The sequence below is a fragment of the Salvia hispanica genome, chromosome 3 (genome assembly GCF_029641045.1).
Source record: "Salvia hispanica isolate PSC_SH4W2 chromosome 3, Shi_PSC_v1, whole genome shotgun sequence".
Lineage (NCBI taxonomy): Eukaryota > Viridiplantae > Streptophyta > Magnoliopsida > Lamiales > Lamiaceae > Salvia > Salvia hispanica.
Window position 1 is genome coordinate 35,927,316 of NC_142694.1, and position 19,900 is coordinate 35,947,215.

Consider the following 19,900-nt stretch of genomic DNA (forward strand, 5'->3'; position numbering starts at 1 on the left):
TCCATTCTCATTTTGAATTTACGTCCACTAATCCCAAATAGATAAGAATAGAACTCGTGGAAGTCAGACATAATGAAAAGGGTTTCAATATAGACACAAAACAACTATTGTACTAATAATGGATAATTGGTGAAAAATGGAAGAAAACCCTAATCTTGAAGGGTAGATCCTATCTCAATACACCCCAATTTCAAAATCTACTAGTATAAGATTTTGACTCACTTCCCACTTCAAAACTCACCACATTCGCACACATATTGCGTCCACAAACAAGTACTCCTACTCCTATTATTATTCCACAGCCACGTCACGCCTCACTGTCATATCTTAATTACACTTATTAACACAATGATATAAAATTCTCCATAACCACAAAATCAATACGCAATATATAATTATTCCCTCACTTGCCCAAAAATCTCCAACTCCTTTTTTTCTCATGGATAACTTTGCGTCCATGTCTTCTTCTTCATCATCTCTCTCACAAAATTCACATCTCTCCATCTTCAACATGATGATGACCTCCCAACCACACGATCATCATCACAATCATCAAAATCAAAATCAAGTATTCCAACATCATGACCAAAACAATGGATACTCGGGCTTCATCACATCCATGGAAGAAAATCAAAATATCAACGGCGATGCAGCCGGTGAGGGATCAGGCAGTCTGGCTGCGGAAAACGAGGCGAAAGAAGGGAAGAAAAAGGTGGAGAAAAAGAGCAGAAAACCTAGATTTGCCTTCCAAACTAGAAGCCAAGTTGATATTCTTGATGATGGATATAGATGGAGGAAATATGGTCAAAAGGCAGTCAAGAACAATAGATTTCCAAGGTTTTTAATCTGTTTCTTCGATTTCTCGTTTCGCTTTATTCGTGGATTTGACTTGGTGTTGACATATTCACATGTGAGTTATATCGGAATTTATCGCCCATCCGGATTTTGTGATGAAATCTCGTTAGGGTTTGGTTGATCTTCCATTGAGGTTGGATAGCATGGACTATAGCCTATATAAATGATATTATTTGTTTAGTAATAATTTTGAAGTCTTGGATTGATTGTTAGTTCGTAAATGGCGGCGTAGAATAATATGAGTATATGTGTACTCAATTTTGCATGATCTCCATTGTTTATGATATCATTTATATAGTTTGTAGTTAAGAAAAAAACTTATAACTAAGTGGGGCATTTTATTTGAGCTAGTTAATAAACACACATAAAAAGAATATTAAGAAATCTAAGCAATTAGTGGCGGATTCAGGATTTGGAAACCGAGGGGGTGGAATACATTACTAGCTTAGTTTACGGCATAAATAACTATTTTTTCGGGGCGACATCAAAGGTAAACAGAGAGGGCGGACATTACAATTTTACGCCCAGATAAGGGAAAATTAGTCGCCCCCCAGATGTAGTCCATTTTTTCCCCCTCAAACTATATGCTAACTTTAATACTATAACACAAAAATGAATGAGTAATGAGTGTGGATTTTAGAACGTCCTAGAAGGGCGCAAGCTCCACCTAACCCTTTGGGGTCTGGTATTCGTAGTCAGTTATGACCGTCACACTGTCTCTGTCTTTTGATGTCGGCCACGACTTTTATAGATGTATCTGATCCCACTGAGTTTTATATATTTTGAATCCACTATGTTATTTCATTATGGCATTGAGAAATTAACAATTGATATATTTGTGTGTTTGCAGAAGCTATTATAGATGCACACATCAAGATTGCAATGTGAAGAAACAAGTGCAAAGGCTTTCCAAAGATGAAGGAATTGTAGTGACGACTTATGAAGGCGTCCATTCTCATCCAATTCAGAAATCAACCGACAATTTTGACCACATTCTTAGTCAAATGCAGATTTACACTTCTTTATAATAATTCTATATATACGCGCAATGACAGATTCAAGTGGGGTTGGGATCGATCGACCCATAATAGGTCTATTAAATTCAATATTTGGAGTTGTCACTGACCATGTGGTGTTGTTATGTTGCACTGCCCCAACCCTTCGGGGTTGGAGTTCACTTTCGTTTTTCATTTATCATCATCCCGTAAGTGACGATTTCCGCACCCACTTCTTTTTTTATGGATCTGCCATAGTGTAGGCGCCAATTTGTGAAAATATTAGAAGTTCATTTTCGATGTATACTCAAAGACTTAAGATCTTTAATAATGTGAATTTTACTTGGATATTACTGCATTTATTTGTTTTTTTAATCTCTGTGTCTTGTACTACTCCTCATTAATTTGTTGAAAGAGTGTCATTGTGTTCATAAAGGAATGTTTTTTTCTGATTAGTCGTCATAGCATTTTTCTGTAGTAGTTTCGATTTACTAAATTTATAGTTCTTGAGTTTATATTTTTGGTTGATTCTACTCTCTCCGCCCCTTAAAATAGACAATATTTATCATTTTTGGACTTCTCTTAAAATCGACCAATTATATTTAAAGAAACTGTTTCATTTCTAATGGGGTGAGTTTCATTCTTTCATAACAATATACTTCAATCACTTTTTCCTTTCATTTTTTTTTATTTTAATAATTACGCATTAAAACAAAAAATTGTATACTTTTTTAAGAACGGAGGGAGTATAATTTAATATGCTAGACCAAACTGACAAAAAAAAATGGAACAAGTAAAAGAAGTTTAAGAAATGTGTCAAAATTATAAAATCTCCAGCTTTATGATACAAAAAATATACGGTTGTAGTAACCAAGAGTGAAATTAGGGGATATTGGAGATTTGGAGCCTGATATTGAACTTTCCAAAAATTTATTTTTTCCGACGAACTTTAAACTTAACATATAATATCATGAATTTAAGCAGTTGTTGAATTTTTTTTCAATTAGCGACAAAATTTGGCTACATTTTATTTATTATTACATCACATAAAATATTGTTACCACAAAAAAAATGATAATAATGGGATTACAAGGTCCTAAGAAGTCACATATTATTATCCATTTCATTTTAATATAGTTGGATTTTGTCGCTCGGGAGAAAAATATACTAATAATTATTTAAGTTCATGGTATGTTCAAAATTCTCAGAAGAAAATAAAATTTTGAAAAATTTCTTATGAGCGCCAATGACCATATAAAATACTAGTGAATGTTTTTGTTATGGAAAATTCTCCACAAAATAAAATTTTGGTGCTCTTACAGCCCATATAACTTATGGGCTGGGCCCATTAGAAAAAGACAAGAACCAATAACAGACGAATTAAACAAACATTTTGAAAAAAGAATTAATCGCTTAGAGGCTTAATTACTGTACATTTATAACAAAATACTTCGTATTCAAAATTTTATTTTCGTATCAAGTTACCATCCCATAAAAATATTTTGGTCTATCTCACAAAATTAGTCAACTTTTATTATTGACAAGATTTACTTTCTGAACTATATTCTCTACTAATAATATTTCAATGTATTTTTTTATCTATCTCTTTCCTATTTTATTAAAGTTGCATTAAAAGTTTAAAACTCTTATTCTCAAAATGCTTAGTTTTATGGGACCGTGACAGTATAAAAATACAAATACAAATATAATACTAGTATTCGACTTGAGCCAACTATACGAAGTTCGAGCTAATTTTAGTTGGGACACTTATAATAAAGACGTTTTTTTAAAAATTTGGTAATATAGTTTGAAACACAAATAGGCATTGTTAATTGGGCATCGTTAATGATTTTTTTATTGCAGTGAATTTCTATTTTTAGAAAATAGTGGGAGTATATTATCATACTTATAAAATAGCATTAGAAAATACATCGATCTTAATTCCTACTACTAGTAAAAATAGGATAACAATACATTGAAGGCTTGTGTCAATTTATTTTGGCTACAGCCACTCCAGATTTCATTATATCCAATACTAAAATAGGGTTTCGTTAAGCTGCTCAATTTCAGAAGCCCCTTCTCTCCACTCTACTCGATAATTACCTAAGCTTGTGGATTATAATTCTTTTATTTTGGATTCGATCCCTCTTTTTTTTGTGTATTATCGAAATTTATGAATGTGTTTTTTCCGTTAATTTCCTGTGAAAATCGCCACTTCTCCGCCGATGGCGCTTCCTCTCGGCAAGCTATCGCTCATCGTTGGTGCAGGTCAATTGCTTCTTTCACCAATTGTTATCGATTTGTTACAATTTTGCTGAAGCTTATGTTTCTGTTGTTTTTTCGTGGTATCGATGCTGCTGTGTGTGTATGTGTGTTTGACTGTTAGTTTTTGGACTTTTAGATCATTTTGCCAGTGCTATAGTTTGTGATTGATGTTTAGCGTCTGTTGTATTTTGGATACTTACCTGATGATTTCACCTTCGAGTTTGATTTAATTAGAATCAATTGTGAGAAATTAATTAGAATCAATTGTGAGAAATTGCGGTTGAATGGTTGAATTCACGAAGAGCTGGTAGTTGTAATGGTTCTCCCCCCTTTCTCTACCATCACCACCTACTCATAGCTGCTCTATTCGTAGCTCAACCTCCGGTGTTGGCAGAATGGGACCGATATATAGTCATGTATTTGCCTAATTTACTACAAGACCATCGCTATAACGCTAGCTGTAAAGTGTACATTTTTGTCATTGGTTATGAGTATTCATTACAAAATATTTTACTGAGGAGACCCAACCACATTTGCAGGCCTCGTGGGATCTGTTCTTGCCAAGGAGGGCCGGATATCTAATGTTTCTGATTTTTTCTCTGGTGCATTTAAGGTACCTTACTTTTGAAGGTTTTTTGAAACCTGATTGAGCGTGGACTATAATCCTTCAGAAATTTTTGGTTTTCTCAATTTTGCTACTCTTGCATTATCTGACAGATAGTTTTCAAGCAACTTAAACAAGATGTTCCCGCTACCTCCCAACCCAAACCTCGAAATGATTCTTTGATGCAACAGGTTTGGAGTTAATTGATTACTGTTTTTGTTGTTCTCTTACCTACCAAAGAGGTCTTTCCCCATATTTAGACGGGCCTTACTTTGTATCTCTTGTCTTACAATATTTGACTATTCTATTTCACGACGTCTAATTGTTACACTATGGTTCTGTTCTTGTTCAGTTGTCCTGGTTGGGCTTATATAACGAGTAAAATAATTATGGTATTGGAGTATTGCTTAGAGCTTGCTATGACAGAAGAGATAGAGTATCCATAGTGTAGCCAAGAGAAAGATGCACCCTTTTCTCTACTAATACAGATTTACTGGTAGAATGATTCCGAATGGGGAGAAAAGAAAATGTTGTAATGTACTACTAGTTGATATGACAATTATTTTATTACCTCAGATCTTCTTAGTCTCGGTACATTGTTGCAATAATTAGATAAAAGTTTAATAGTATTGGCTGTTTTGTTCATTTTACTTGGCATCTTTCTGGTCATGCTACATCATCAGTCATCACTACATTAACGCTTATGATAAAAGCTATTGGCAGATGAACTGATTTGAGTTTTCACTCTCTCAGGTTAACAGCCTACGAGAAGAGCTGCAACTCTTGGCATCAAATAGATCTGTTACAATTGTTACCGGAGAACGATCAGGTCACAATACTTTCTAAAATGATAGTAAATCTCATCTCATCAACTTTGGTGTGGAATCTTCGTTGATTTCCATTATTATGTACTTGTTGCATGCTATATTTGATCGGTGTGGTGTATCCCCCTATGGGAGAAATCCTCACATTTTTGTACTCTATTTGTCAACATGCACATCCTATGTTTCAAATTTCTCCTTCTGCTCTTCCTGCTGACATCTTTATGAGCTTTATGATATCACCTTTTTTATACCCACCAATTTGTTCACATGCAGCAAAATCATATTGGTAAAGAACAATGCACTGTTATGCATAAAAATCATCGATTACATTATTAGTTTCTATCATATGCGTATGCATCTGTCATGAAATTGCCAATGCTCTAATTTTACTTAGGGAATAGAGAAACTTTCACTTTATAGAGGATTACTGTTTGTGATTGCAAAATGGTCTTATATTGATGTTGCATGTTCTTTACTTGTATAATTAACTTTGAACACTATTGTTCTATTAGCTATGCTATTGCTCTTAGCCAAAAAAGCAGAGATGGGCTTTATTAAATTTCAATATTCTGTTACTGCCTCTCTGTATAAAATTTGAATGCCTGGATCTTCACCTTGACCTTGTTTTCCTTTGGGAACTTATCAAATAGTGCTATTTGCTGACTGTATCTTGTACTCTTTTGCAGCATCTGGTAAATATGGAATGGTAATTATTACTATAGTTGCTGGATATGGCTACATTTGGTGGAAGGTAATTTTATATTGGTTTTCTCTAACGAAACACTGATTTTTGGACTTTACTTTTCATATATTTATTGAACTTTTTCCTCTTATTTTTGTCTAGAAGCAAGCCGTGTTGGCTTGCTTCTAAGTTAATTCTTTGTTGGTGCAATTGCAAAAACTTAGTACTCGCAGGAACATCATTAGACCATATCTCTGGACTGATATAAAATCACTGACCGTAGTTCAGAATACTTGCTTCTGAGACTGACTGCAGCAATACATAATTACATATTTATACACCTAATAATTGTAACTTGGAATTTTAAAGATTTTAAAAACCTGCTGTCGAGCTATTCTAGAAGTGTTTACATTGGTGCATGTGTGGTGGTGTATATGACTACATTGGAAGCACATATTTCTAGTAGATTACCTCTGGAAAGAGATGAGGATCTCGGTCCCACAAATGGATCAAGAACCACACGGTGCTTGAGAAGTCCCCTTCTTAGATATGATTGACCTGTAGGTTTTTCTCTAACATTCTAGCCAGCTTGTCCTTATTTCGTAACTGAGATAATCAGTTTATCTTGATTCAGTTTTATTAGGTGCTTACAAATTATTTACATGTGGTGGAACGTCTAACCTGATAATTAATTCTATATTTACAATAGCTATGCTTAGATGTTGCTTATCTTAAGCCTTTACAGGTTGCTTTTGGTACACCTAGTTGTTATGTCACTCCTTTGATAGCATAAGTTGATAACTCGAGATGTAATTTCCGTTTTGAGCATTTATTGATTTTAATATCTGGTGCAAATTTAGTGTTTGTACTTTGTACACATATATACATCTCTTAAATATTTATCCACTTGCAGGGTTGGAAGATTTCTGATATGATGTTTGCAACAAGGCGTGGCTTAAATGATGCCTGTTCTTCTGTAGCTAAACAGCTTGAAACAGTTTACTCCTCAGTTTCAGTAAGCTTTTAATTCTGAGTTGTGTTTATTGTTGTGATGGCAAATCTGGAGTTTACCCGTTCAAATGCTGACTGTTCTTTTCTTGCAAGAGGAGCACTCCATCATCTAAAGCTTTTTTTTTTATTTATTACATCTGCCATCTGTTAATTCTATATATTTTCTTCAGTATTTATTTGTTATGCAACGTGATACTTACTTTTTTTGGCTTTTGATAAATAATTGAATGTTGAAAGTGTGATCTTTGGACTGTATACTTGAATAATTCATTCTTGAAGTTCTTAACTATTATTCACAAGTGCATGTATGTATACTGGTATTATAGATGCTATGCAATATCTTTGATGCATTCATTCTATAGACTACAAATGAGTATTTTTTTTCACTTTTAAATCAAGCTATGAATCCAGAAGCTTTATGTTCCTTATTTTTGTGTTGCATGGCAAGTATGCATTTGATTGATGGCTTTTTTGCTATTATTACTGTTCACAACTGAATTTTGTTACATAAGATCCTAGAGTATCTTTCAGCTTTCCCCATGCTTGCTTTGAAAGGATTTAAAACGTGTGCAATTTATCACCTGGGACCGGGGTGCATGATCTCTTGATAGTGCTATGTCATTAATGTGTAGTATCATTTCTGTGCCTGCATGACACCATGAGCTGAACTTTTCTTTAACTTTGCAGGTCACTAAAAAACATCTGTCCTCGAGAATTGACCGAGTAGATTGTAAAATTGATGAAGTTGCTGACCATACAACAGCAACGAAAGATGAGGTCAGGCAAAATTAATAAACATTTTGGTGGCTCAGGTTTATCTCTTGTTTGTCCTGAACCTGTCAAGTTACTGACTATGAAATTTGCTCAGATATCTGATCTGCGAGGCAATGTAAAATCAATTGATTCAAAATTCCAGAATGTACATCATGTAGTCCGGTCATTGGTAACTAATATCTCCCCTCATACCTTCAATTTGTCTCTCTGGATATTTGTTCTTATTTATTGATGCTTATCTATGGGTGGTTGGTGGGTCAAAAAACTAATGGCTAAACCCTTTCTTGTAACAGGAAACAAAGATTAGCAGAATAGAAGTGAGACAGGTACCATTAAACTCTGGTCTTCAGCACTCTCTCCTAGTTGCATATAGTAGCTATTATTCTTCGTTCTAACGATTGTTAATCTTTTAATGTAGAATCAACTGAACTCTGGAGTTGAAAATTTGGTAGGCTATGCATATAATCTCGAGCTCGAGAAGAGCAAAAGCATGGAGCAAATTGAGGCAAGAATATAATAAACCCATATTTCATATCCGCAACTATTAATGTACGTAACCTAACCTTTAGAATGAAATGTGCAGGGAGCATCTAGTTCCTCCAGGCCTGCCCTTGAACTGCCAAAAGTATCTCCATCAAGGGTAAATTATCCGTCGTATGTAGCTTTAGTAGATAGTAGATACTCCTTCCGTCCCTATTTTGCCATATTGCACTGTCCACGATTTAAAAATTAAAACCCCATTTTACATTTTTGGTAAGTGGATCTCCACACTCCAATAAATTCGTAGACTCACATTCCATTATAAAACTAATAGCAATATAGTATAAAATTGTGATCCACATTCCACTATTTTTTTCCACCCAATTTCCTTCACAGAGTGAAACAATTTCTTAGAACCCGCACTTAGTCAAAACAGTTCTTGTAATCGTTGAAATCGTGGACGGAGGGAGTATCATACTAAAAGTATACCAATTAATCTGGTTTACTTCTTTTCCCTTCTCAGTCCGTGTCTATGCCCATCAAGGCTTTAGGTGAGCCACCATCACCATCTACTGGTAACGGATCTCTTAAGAAACAGGTTACATTCCCGTCTCCTGCTTCAGGCCTCAAGGTAAAAAGTTATCCTTTTTAACCTCTCATGTTTTGTAGGCTTGCCAAGTATCTCTCACATTGTCTTCTGCAGGAACTGTATGGAACATCAGACGATGCTGGAGTGTCGGACTCAAGCAGTCCACTGAGTTCGAACGGGACTCGTGCTTCTGAAGAAACAAGTCCAGACACCGCCACGAGTGGTTTGTTTGGAAGATTTTCAGGATTTTCGTTGCTTACAAGAAGCCGCAGCACGGTGCCAACTGCCAAGTAGAGTAGGTTGTAATTGCGGCCACAAGAAGCAATTTTAGGATATAAATTAGTAGTGTAGATCCGAGGAGAGGGTTATATATCTCCTATATAAGGAAATCCGAATTTTGTATTTTATGCCTCTATATTCTGCCAAGAGATGGAAGTATTTTTGTTAGAAAGTAATGGGAGAAAGGTAAATAAATGAATACCCTCAATTGTATTTTCATCATTTCTTTGTCCCCTTGCAATTATCCGCAGTTGATTGTTTCATTCTCATTTCAATTGTAAACAACAAAAAATAGTAGATAAATCACCTCAAAAGAAGTTATGATGTGATAATATACCTATACATATATCTTCTACATCAATTCTTTTCAATAGTAGCCGTGCCGTGTTTGTAGAGAGATGAAAATAAAAATGATGAACTCAAAAACAATAATTCCAAAAAAATTGATTTGTTGAAATATATAGTTTGGTGATTTAAAGTGAAGTAATGGGCTTGATCATATGAAGCCCAACCCCATAACATTTCCCGCCATTTTTACTCTTGAGCACTACTTTTGCTCTCTCTATCGATCGATTTTCCCCCATTCATCTTCTACATCCTGCTGCTACCAAACAGTTAATTGGCTGTGTAAATGGAAATCATTGGCTCACGCAGAAAATCCTTTCTATCTCCAGCAGGCGACGCCGCTCCGACTATCCCGATATACCGCTCGGCGCCGGAGCTCGAAGTCCGGCTCGAGGATTTTGAGCTGTATGCTGTCCACCGCCTTCGAGGTTTATTTCTTTTATTCGCTGCACGTTCTGATTTGTTTTGTGTGGATCTGTTGGATTGAGCTTATAGAGACTGAATTTGTTGCTAGAAGAGTACTTTTAGTTTGAATTTCCTCGTGTTAAGTTCACAATTGAGCTTGGTGAACTGGATCTAGTGATGAACTCGGCTCCATTTGAGTTGATTATTGTTGATTCCTTTACATCTGGAAGCAGGAGCAGGACTTGAGTAAACTTATGGTTTTTTTAGGGTTGGTTTTGAGCTTTAGCAAAATGTCGGATAATTATTTATATGGTGTTTTCCTGATAGTTGTTTTTTCTGAAAAATAGATGTTTTTTTTCCTCCATAACTAGTACTGTATTTGTTAACACGGAATGTATGAGTTTCATATGGCTTGATTTTTCTGTGCAGTTCTCAAAGGAATTTCAGATGCACTATCCCGTGGGAAGAAGCCAAATGAGATGGAAAATGTGGTAATTTTAAATCTTTTCTATCTGCGTCATTTCCCAGTCTTTTCTGATAAAATGCAGAGAATCTTTGTATAGTTCTGCTTGTTTCGGGTTTGATAGTTTGCAATACAGGTAAAGGAATTATTGAAGGTGCACATGAGTCACCCAGAAGCATCTCAAGTTATGAACAAGGACATCATTTCCCACTTTGTTCTACGCCTTGTCTACTGCAGAGAGTAAGAGACACCTTTATTTATCTTCCTTCTGCCACAGCATTTCTTGCTCCCAGAATTGCATATCCAGTTTCTAATTTTGATCTGTTGAATATGTGGAAGGGAGGAATTAAGGAAATGGTTCCTTTCAATGGAGACAACACTGTTTCGTTATCGGTTTCTACTTGAAACTTCTGAGGCTCAGGTATAATATCATTATTACCTTGATGAAATTTGTTTTGTTCTTTGAATAATTTTAATAGGTTACTGATCTCCTGCATTTGGGTTTCCTCTCTAGATAGCATTGATGGCAGAGTTTGACCTGCCCTACAAAATTATAACCAATGCAGAATACGAGGTAAATAGTGTTATCCAAGCTTCAACCACATATGCAAGGTCATACAAGCTTTACTCTTAATAAAGTAAATATTCTTCTGGTTTGTTTTCAGAATGTTAAAGACAAATTGAACAAAGTGGCACGCTCAATGAATTCCAGTGGTATGTTTCTCAGTACTTTCTTGAAAAATCGAGTCAAATCCGAATTTGTTACTAATCTCATAGCTTCACCTGATGTGTCATTATCTATTTGTTATTGCAGTTGATACCATATATTACAAGGTAATTACTAACTTCCTCTCTTCCCTACTAAGTAGTTTTATACTGCTTTGAAAAGTGCAAGTAAGACTCAACTACCAATAAAGTGTGGTGGAACACTAGAATACAAAATCAAATGTGACTGAGAACTATTATATTGGCTTTGGCTGACTTAATGCTCTTTTGGGTCTTTTTCTCCTTTGTTATAACATAAAGGCGCCATTTGAAAAAGTTCCTGACCTTGTAGCAAGACGAGAAGTATTTATCATGAAGGGGTATGCTTATGTTGCTAGGACTCAGGTAATTTTTCTGCTAGACCACTTTTATGCAGATGTGGGTTTCTTTCCATCATTCTGTTGTTAAACTCTGATTTCTTTGCAGGTGGTTTCCCTCATTATGACACATTATCGCAGCCATCTTTCTAAAGCACTCATACTAACCAACAGGTCCTTCTCATTTCTTGGCTACATTGATTGAAAAAAAAAATTAAAAGTAAATTTCATTAGAGCATTAGATCATATTCTCTAATACATCGCACCTGTATTATTTGCTTTTAGAAAATGGACGTCTACGATCAGAGAGCAAGAGAAGGACCGCCTGACTCCTGTAGGTATCCATAAGTGATTCTTCATCAATCTATATATAAATTTCTGTAGCATCTAACTATCTTTGCTTTACTTAGATTGTCGAAGCCCTATCCACAAGTTATTTAGGTCCTGATTATAGCCAGGTAATTGGAAAGGATAAGCTCATAATTTATTTGCATGTTTGTCCACATCAAAATTAATTTATTGACATATGATGTGTCCCTGCAGCCAAAAGATTTTGGAGAGATATCTCTTAGAGACATTGATCAAATCGCCAGAAGTTCATTTCCTCTCTGCATGCGTTATTTATTTGAAAAGGTAAAAGTGGGTCTGTGATTGTAAAAATAGTAAAATACTGCTCCTTTTCGGTGTTTTAACATTTGCAACCTCTGTTGTTTAACTTTCAGCTTAAGGAGGATCATCACTTGAAGCATGGAGGGCGTATGCAATTGGGTCTTTTTCTCAAGGTCTTTTACTGAACTAACTATTTATATGTTGCTCTTGCTCATAGGTATAACTCTAGGATTAAGTTTACATATAAACACTTAAAAACTAAATTTATGCTAGTTAATTAAAAATGCCAAACTTCCCCTTGCTTAATGTTCAGAATCACTATCCCATTACGTGTGTATAGTATTTGTGAGAGCTGAGAAAGTAATTGCTGCTTAAACTTTGAGGCTATCTAGGAAACTCATTGATTTTTTTGTAGCGGTGATATTGTTTGCATGTGTTATCAGGGTGTTGGACTCAAGCTGGATGATGCCCTTGCATTTTGGAAATCAGAATTTTCCAAAAAGGTAATCACAGTTTATTTTATTTATTTATAATTGTATTTCTCATGCCTCAGTATCAGACAAGAATCTTGATATCAGTTACATAATCAACTCAATTCTCTCTGATCGAGTGAACATATCACTTCTATCTTTATGTCAGAAAATTATCAATGTAGCATTTTCAGATTGTGCACATTGACAATTACAATTTCGTTGCTTATGATATCTAATGCGCTGTCAAAATAAACTCTGAATACCAATTCACAGTTTATGCTATTGTCAGCACAACACGCGAATGGATTCTACTTCACACTCTTTAATATTTTCTTCTCCTAAAATAATTCTGTGTGTTGTGCTGCTTTTCTAGGTTGGTGCTGAAAGATTTGACAAGGAATATGCATACGGAATACGACACAATTATGGAAAAGAAGGGAAGAGGACGGTAATTTGTTTCCACTGTTTCTGAATTATCAACCTTACCTCTACGGAGTCCAATCAGCAACCTCTATACATGATTAAAATAACTCGTGCATAGAGATCATACACCTGTTTACCTTATTTATGTTACATGCTATCATTGCTATCTAAAACAGCCAAGACATGCTGTATCTACATGCATGGGACATCCATTATCATTGAATTTCTTCTCTGTTGGTCAAAGAGTTTCATAGACTGTAGACTGAAAGCAGTGTTAATATATCTTTTTCAATAGTTTCTAAGACACTAGCCTTTTACTTATTCTTTGTATGTTTCTGAGTGCAATTATACTGTTTTTAAACGTATCCGTCAATGTGCAGGATTACACACCCTATTCATGCCAAAAGATAATATCATCAACACCAGGTGTAGGGGATCATCATGGGTGCCCTTATCGTCATTTAAGGTCAATTTTTATTATACGAAGCCATTGGATCATTACAAAACTCGAAAGAGCTGACCCTTTTAATTTCAGACTTAATCTACACCATACAATCTCCAATTAGCTATGCAGAAACTTTTTGCAATATTTTTGCAGTCTGCCAACATCCTATTCCTCCTAGACAATACATAGATTCCAAAAGGCATAGAAACACACTTGTTACATACTTACATTTGCTAACTACTGAATTGTCCACTTTCATTTGCAATTGCCTTGTCATTTTCATGCTATTCTGATAGAAGAAAATCGCCAATATTGCTTGAGCAGGGAGGAGAATTTGAGAGCAGCACTTAATAATATGGGAGTAGCTAACAGGGCACTTGAGGATGTGATGGATAAAGTGCGGAATAAACATTATCAGGTTATTGTTTGAAACCAAAAATTGCTCATATATTTCCATTTCCACGCCCTTCTCTTTATAGTGTGGGTAATATCTTTGAGGTTTGTTATGCAGTTGGCATGTACCTTAACATTTGAAGCTGTGCATGGAGCATCTTGTGATCAGGGAATCAATCATCCAAATCAGTACTACAGCGACAGCAAAACAATTTTGGAATCCAGGGTAATAAATTCATGGACTTCCTTAATTTGGTTGGTTGAGACCTATGCTGATTTCTATGCATAGCCAATTTATTAGTTTTTTATTATACCAGGAAGCTTTATCTGGGTGTCATTTTGTATAAATTTCCCATCTTTCCTTTAATAACTCATCCATCAGTATATATTTAATTGTTAATTGTTTTTTTACTAGAATCAGAAATAATTGTTCATGTGCCTGGAATTTGGTTCTAGTGTGACCCAATTCTGCATGTGATGAAAAAGATGTTGTTATCAGTAGTTAAGAAACATAGGTAGAGGTAGATTTCTAAATATAAAAGTGAAATTTACTTGGAATGAATTTTGAATATGGTAGCTATTTTTAATCTTATGTTTTAAACTTACTCTGTGTCTTATTGTTTAGTACTTTGTTTGTGGACGATAATGTGATAGGTATTTCAAGATTATAATACCTATTTTTTTATTTTTTTAATTACCGTGCTATAAGAAAATTGTTACAGCTGCATTTTGTGTAGCTCAATCTAGAAGGTGTTGTCAGAAATTATACTCATGATCCTTCAGTCATGAGATAACCTACTTCACCAAGTAGGCTACTCCAAAGATTTTGTTAGCTAATAATGTCATTTCCCACATTTCATTTTTAACGATCAACGCTGTTCAGATACATGGACTGAATTAAATTTCTGCCAGTTTCACTCACTTTGGGTGAAGCTGTTTTGATCATTAGTTGAGATGGGTGTAATATTGTAGGCTCATTTCATTTGCTGCCATTCACCACTTTATGGATAGCATAAAGCCTCTTAGGTAGATATGATACGATTTACATGATCTTTGCTCACTTGGGACCCAGATATGTATGTGAGTGGATTTGTGCATGTTTGAGGAACTTTGTTTCATTGGTGGAATTATGCCCCTACACTGAAATGTAGTTACATACACTAATTTGTTATAGTGCACTGTTCCATACTAATTTAGTTTTATACATGCAGAATAATTCAAAAGGGACTTAGATTGGAAGTCTCGGCATCCAAAAAATTCCCTTGTAAGTGTACAAATCCCCTAATTCTCTACTTGTGAGCAGCTGCATTGTCCTTTTTAAGTTTAATTCCTGTAAGCTTGAGGAAACCGTTAAATTAAAATGGCTCCAAAACTACCACGGCTTGCTACTCAATTTGATAACTAGATCGATGCTTGAAATGGTATGCTCACAAATTAGGAGAAAATGATGCTAGGTAGCTTCTGTTGACCATATTGTTTCTTCCATGTGAGCAGTTTTACGTGCGTGAGATATGTCGTGGTGCAATACGAACACCGCTCCTGATTACCCCAAGTTGCTTTCACTTTCCATGAATTTGTAAGTTGTAAATCAGTTTGTGTAGGATTTGAAGCATCTTATGATTCTTGTCTCTGTATTGTTTAGATCATGACTAAGACTTTAGCATTTCACAACATAACATTTAAAAGAAGAGGTTTTATTTATTGGGTAGAAGTAACAAGAAATTCTTCTTTTCAACATTCTGATTTCTGTACATTCCCATATCATGACATGTTTAGTAGAGAGAGAAATAGCTACAGAAAAGGGAAACAGATATAAAATCTAGAGTTAGATGAAAAATAATTGCAAAAATCTTCTTAAATCATAACTGTGATAGACTAATCAATTACAATTATACATTTTGTTGAATTTATCACTTTTTGACAGCTACCCAACATATATATTAGGTCTTTGCCAATTATTGAATCTAGATAGGAAAGATGCAAGTAAAGATTGTGTGTATTATTACATTAACGTACACAAACTTTTCTATTTTCTCCTTTTATATGTTGGGATTGAAGAGTCATTTTCATTTGTAAAAAACATATCTGTAAAGTTAAAGGCAAGAGAATAGGTATGTTGATCAACATAGACACAATTTATATGTATTTAAGCTGGTGGTATATCGTCTTTAATATTCAAAATGCTAGTACGTTTTAAGGTATAACAAATTTTACATATAGCTAAAAAAGAATCAGAACCAAATTTTCTGTTGCAAACTTGCACTCCATATGGGTATCAGTTAACAAAAGCAAAGCATTTAAATGACAAAAATATAAGAATTAGTTACTGAAATAGGATTGTGGATCACAGTATTTTTATATCAATAAGTTTAATTAAATCATGCTTGAATTGATTTTTACCTAATTACTTTGTACAAAAACCTAACTAGTTCGTTCGGTTCTTTTTATCATAGTAGCTATGATACTCCAATAGAATAAGTACTCCATCACTCTTCCATTAGGAGTTCGGGTTTATCATTTTAGTCTGTTTACGATTAGGAGTTTCGGTTCAATTTTAATATGCTAGGTAGACTTCATATTTCACTAAATACTTATTATAAAATTAAGTACTCCCTCCGTCCGCGAATAGGAGTCCCGGTTGGCCATTTTCATCCGTCCGCCATTAGGAGTCCCGGTTAGACATTTTATCTTGGGAGTATAAAAAATGAGTCCCAGATTATTACTATTATTCAACTAACTCATTCCATTTACATTTCATTTAAAACTAATACTACAAATAGTCATTAATTTTTTGTTCATCCATTTTTCTTAACATTTCTTAAAATCCGTGCCGTCAAGAAATAAGACTCCTAACGGAAAACGGAGAGAGTATTTCTTCAAACTCGTCCTGAACTCAAATGAGACTTTATAGTACTGGACAAAGGAAGTAAGATATAACAATTAAAAAGAAGTGAAAATCATATAAGTAGCAATTGTGATTTTTCTTCGATGAAACATCTAAGGATCTAATTATTATTTAAAGAAAAAATAAAAATTTATACTTTAATATTTGAATTTTTAATAAATGTGCTGTATATACTAGAAGCAGTGGGATTCGACATAACACAATCTTATTTTCGGCCACATATCACACATGCTGGGTGAGTTCACATGTTCAGGATAACTTTTTGTATTTATTAAAATTGAGTTATTTTTGCAGTTTTTCATTACAGTTTTGGCTAATTTTTGGTTTTTGTAAATCCAATATTTTTTTTTACAATTTACATAAAAAATATGCAGGTTTTTTGTACTGTATTTTTTTTAAAAAAATCAACAAATAGCTCTAATGTTCGGGCCTTTGGTAGAGTATTGCGAGGATAAATGGAGAATTATTAATGTTTTTTTTTCTAAGAAAAAAAAAATGAGAATAAGACATTTAAGAGTGAAGAGATGATTCAAATCCTGTATCCACCAAAGAATATTTCAACCCAAATATGGATAGGATTGAAAGCGACTTAGCTCTGAAAATTGGTGCCCACATTCTACATTAGTAAGTGAAAGTAACACATCTATCTACTACCATTTAACACAAATGCTACTAACATTTATGTCTCTTATCCTCTGCAAATTGGCGCCCACATTACACATATGCAAATGCAAGTGAAAGAAACACATCTACCATTAAAGTTTTTGGCTTACCCACCAACACTATCTTGGAACCATACAAATTTAAGTACAAAATTTTTATTATTCATGTCTCTTAGAATATCCTAAAGTAGTTTTAGACAAAGTCCAAAATTATTTTCTCCAGCAAAATTGCTAAAACAAATTGCATGAATTTGGGATGTCATAAATACTCTTATAGTATGATTAAGAGACCATTTTTTTTTTAATCTTCCAAAAAGGCCACAACCAAAATAGGGAGAAAAATTCCTATTTATGAAACTCGATAAAAGGCCTCCAACTTGAATACAACTCTAAATTTGAATACAACTCTAAAAGATAAATATACTAGAATTCTAAATCAAATCAAACTCCATGATTTGAACTTATATCTAACAAATATAGTACTTCATTCGATCCCAATAAATATCTCATATTTTCTAATTTGACCGAGCAACAATAAATGTTTTATTTAAATTTTACAAATAAATTTAACAGAACATTCCTCTAATTCGTTATATCCACAATTATTATAACACTAAGACTCACAGTCCAATAACATTAATTTTTTTCACAAAGTTAAATAATTTTAAAAGTTGCACCATTCAAATATGGGATATCTATTTTGAACGAGAGTGGGTAAGAGCACTCCCAATGGTCCGGCGATAACACTCGGCGATTTTTCGCCGAAAATCGCCGAGTTATCGCCGGCCGTTGGGTGTGTTTCGGCGATATCGGCGCCCACTGTAGGCGCGATTCGGCGATTTTTCGGCGTTCTTTTTTTTTTTTTTTTTTTGAGTTAGGGAAAAATAAGGGAGAAATAAGGGAGAAACCATTGGAGCAGTTGGCTAAAAGTTGGCTAAAAATTGGGGATAAATTTTGGTGCTGATGTGACAAGAGTTAGGGAGAAATAAGAGAGTTTTTAGGGAGAGCATTGGGAGTGCTCACAAACTAACAAAATCTGATGAAATATCTATATAAGAAACAACAGGAAAGTAAGGAAGCGGGGAGTGTTATATTGCTAACTCATTGCTTAATTGCTAACTACAACTAAATAATAGTCATTAGATATTCAAATTAAAAGCCTAGATCATCAACCACGAAATGTCAATACGATCAACAAAAAACGTCAATAAGGCTATAAGATTAATTCTAATAAAAATCAATAGGGGTATTAATGTCAAGTTAGTTATAACTAACTTTTAAAAGAAATCCTAAAACTTTAAATTCATATAACATATATCAAATTAAATATAATTTTATAAGGATTCCAACGATATACTACATGCATATGTTCCGACGTCAAAATTTGAAAAAAAAAATTGAATTTTTTTTTGAATTTTCGTATTTTTTACGAACAGATTTATGTCAATACACCTTACATAATATGTCAATATTATGCTTGTAAAATGTCAATATGAAATTGTGTTGACATTATTATGTCTTCGTGTTGTTGTATTTCATACACTGTATTGACATTATATTTCTAAACCCTAAATTTGATAATTGCTATTATCTTTTTAATATTAAAAAATGAAAAACGAAATTACACATGGCAAATTGTAGACCACAAGATTTCTAAAATCTTATGGTCTTAAATTAGTTGTAGTTAGCAACTAAGGGATGAGTTAACAATTGATCACTCTCCTCCAGTTATAATTATACATAATTATTGCTTTGACAATCGAAAATGTGCATCAAGTTAATACTCCGAAAAAAATAATGAAGTGCATTTTTGTAAAATTCACGTCATAATTTAATGCATATATTCTATTGCCAACACGAATATTCCCAGCTAAAAATTGAATTTATTTAAATTTTGAAAACGGAATTAAAATATTGGATAGCATCTGTATTAAATTCCCAGAATTGTTCAACGTGTTTTGCGTTCCGATTTGTGAAATTGAATTCAAAGATATCAATTTTCCATTGTTAATTAATAGCACTTATAAACTTTCAATGTGTATTTATTACTTCCACCATGATCAATATTAATTGGACCTACCTACTTAAAGAAATCAAGATAATTTGTGCATTATCTAATCAAGAATACTTGGATAAGGAATTGCATGATATTCAACACGTTGGAACAATTTAAAAATGCTTTTTATGTATTTTTGGGAAAGGAACTCATTTAGCTCCATAAAAGTAAACTCAAAAATTTTATCAAAAAAAGGAAACTTGAATATAAGGTGTGAACTGAATCATATTAAATTTATTGTTGAATGTGTATCACATTTACTAAGTCAATATTTTAACTAT

The 19,900-nt window shown here is 33.8% G+C and overlaps 3 protein-coding genes across 3 annotated transcripts; all 3 read left to right on the forward strand.

The window, feature by feature from the left end:
• Window positions 1–385: 385 nt before the first annotated feature.
• On the forward strand, window positions 386–2,208 carry LOC125212739 (putative WRKY transcription factor 75). The gene is made up of 2 exons (XM_048112979.2): window positions 386–837; window positions 1,706–2,208. The coding sequence occupies exons 1-2, from the start codon at window positions 440–442 to the stop codon at window positions 1,881–1,883; spliced, it is 576 nt and encodes a 191-aa protein (XP_047968936.2). The 5' UTR covers window positions 386–439; the 3' UTR covers window positions 1,884–2,208.
• A 1,666-nt stretch (window positions 2,209–3,874) lies between these two features.
• LOC125210648 (uncharacterized) lies at window positions 3,875–9,580 on the forward strand. Its single transcript, XM_048110198.2, has 13 exons — window positions 3,875–4,118; window positions 4,655–4,728; window positions 4,833–4,910; window positions 5,473–5,548; window positions 6,230–6,294; window positions 7,139–7,240; window positions 7,924–8,013; window positions 8,105–8,179; window positions 8,304–8,336; window positions 8,429–8,515; window positions 8,594–8,650; window positions 9,014–9,121; window positions 9,194–9,580. The coding sequence occupies exons 1-13, from the start codon at window positions 4,076–4,078 to the stop codon at window positions 9,371–9,373; spliced, it is 1,068 nt and encodes a 355-aa protein (XP_047966155.2). The 5' UTR covers window positions 3,875–4,075; the 3' UTR covers window positions 9,374–9,580.
• Window positions 9,581–9,845: 265 nt separating this feature from the next.
• Window positions 9,846–15,731, forward strand: EMB2813 (DNA primase, large subunit family). The gene is made up of 20 exons (XM_048112073.2): window positions 9,846–10,131; window positions 10,538–10,599; window positions 10,708–10,811; window positions 10,911–10,992; window positions 11,086–11,145; window positions 11,237–11,285; window positions 11,386–11,405; window positions 11,598–11,681; window positions 11,763–11,827; window positions 11,939–11,987; window positions 12,064–12,111; window positions 12,197–12,286; window positions 12,376–12,435; window positions 12,706–12,765; window positions 13,109–13,183; window positions 13,539–13,624; window positions 13,928–14,021; window positions 14,115–14,222; window positions 15,208–15,260; window positions 15,491–15,731. The coding sequence occupies exons 1-19, from the start codon at window positions 9,990–9,992 to the stop codon at window positions 15,226–15,228; spliced, it is 1,359 nt and encodes a 452-aa protein (XP_047968030.2). The 5' UTR covers window positions 9,846–9,989; the 3' UTR covers window positions 15,229–15,260; window positions 15,491–15,731.
• The last annotated feature ends 4,169 nt before the right edge of the window (window positions 15,732–19,900 follow it).

Bases quoted from the DNA above. Each gene is read 5' to 3' on its own strand.
- EMB2813 (XM_048112073.2), top strand. From the start codon at position 9,990: ATGGAAATCATTGGCTCACGCAGAAAATCCTTTCTATCTCCAGCAGGC. The intron at 10,993-11,085 runs GTATAATATCAT...TTTCCTCTCTAG, and splicing joins TTGAAACTTCTGAGGCTCAG to ATAGCATTGATGGCAGAGTT. The intron at 14,223-15,207 runs GTAATAAATTCA...TTATACATGCAG, and splicing joins AAACAATTTTGGAATCCAGG to AATAATTCAAAAGGGACTTA.
- LOC125210648 (XM_048110198.2), top strand. From the start codon at position 4,076: ATGGCGCTTCCTCTCGGCAAGCTATCGCTCATCGTTGGTGCAG. The intron at 5,549-6,229 runs GTCACAATACTT...ACTCTTTTGCAG, and splicing joins TGTTACCGGAGAACGATCAG to CATCTGGTAAATATGGAATG. The intron at 8,337-8,428 runs GTACCATTAAAC...CTTTTAATGTAG, and splicing joins GCAGAATAGAAGTGAGACAG to AATCAACTGAACTCTGGAGT.
- LOC125212739 (XM_048112979.2), top strand. From the start codon at position 440: ATGGATAACTTTGCGTCCATGTCTTCTTCTTCATCATCTCTCTCACAA. The intron at 838-1,705 runs GTTTTTAATCTG...GTGTGTTTGCAG, and splicing joins AAGAACAATAGATTTCCAAG to AAGCTATTATAGATGCACAC.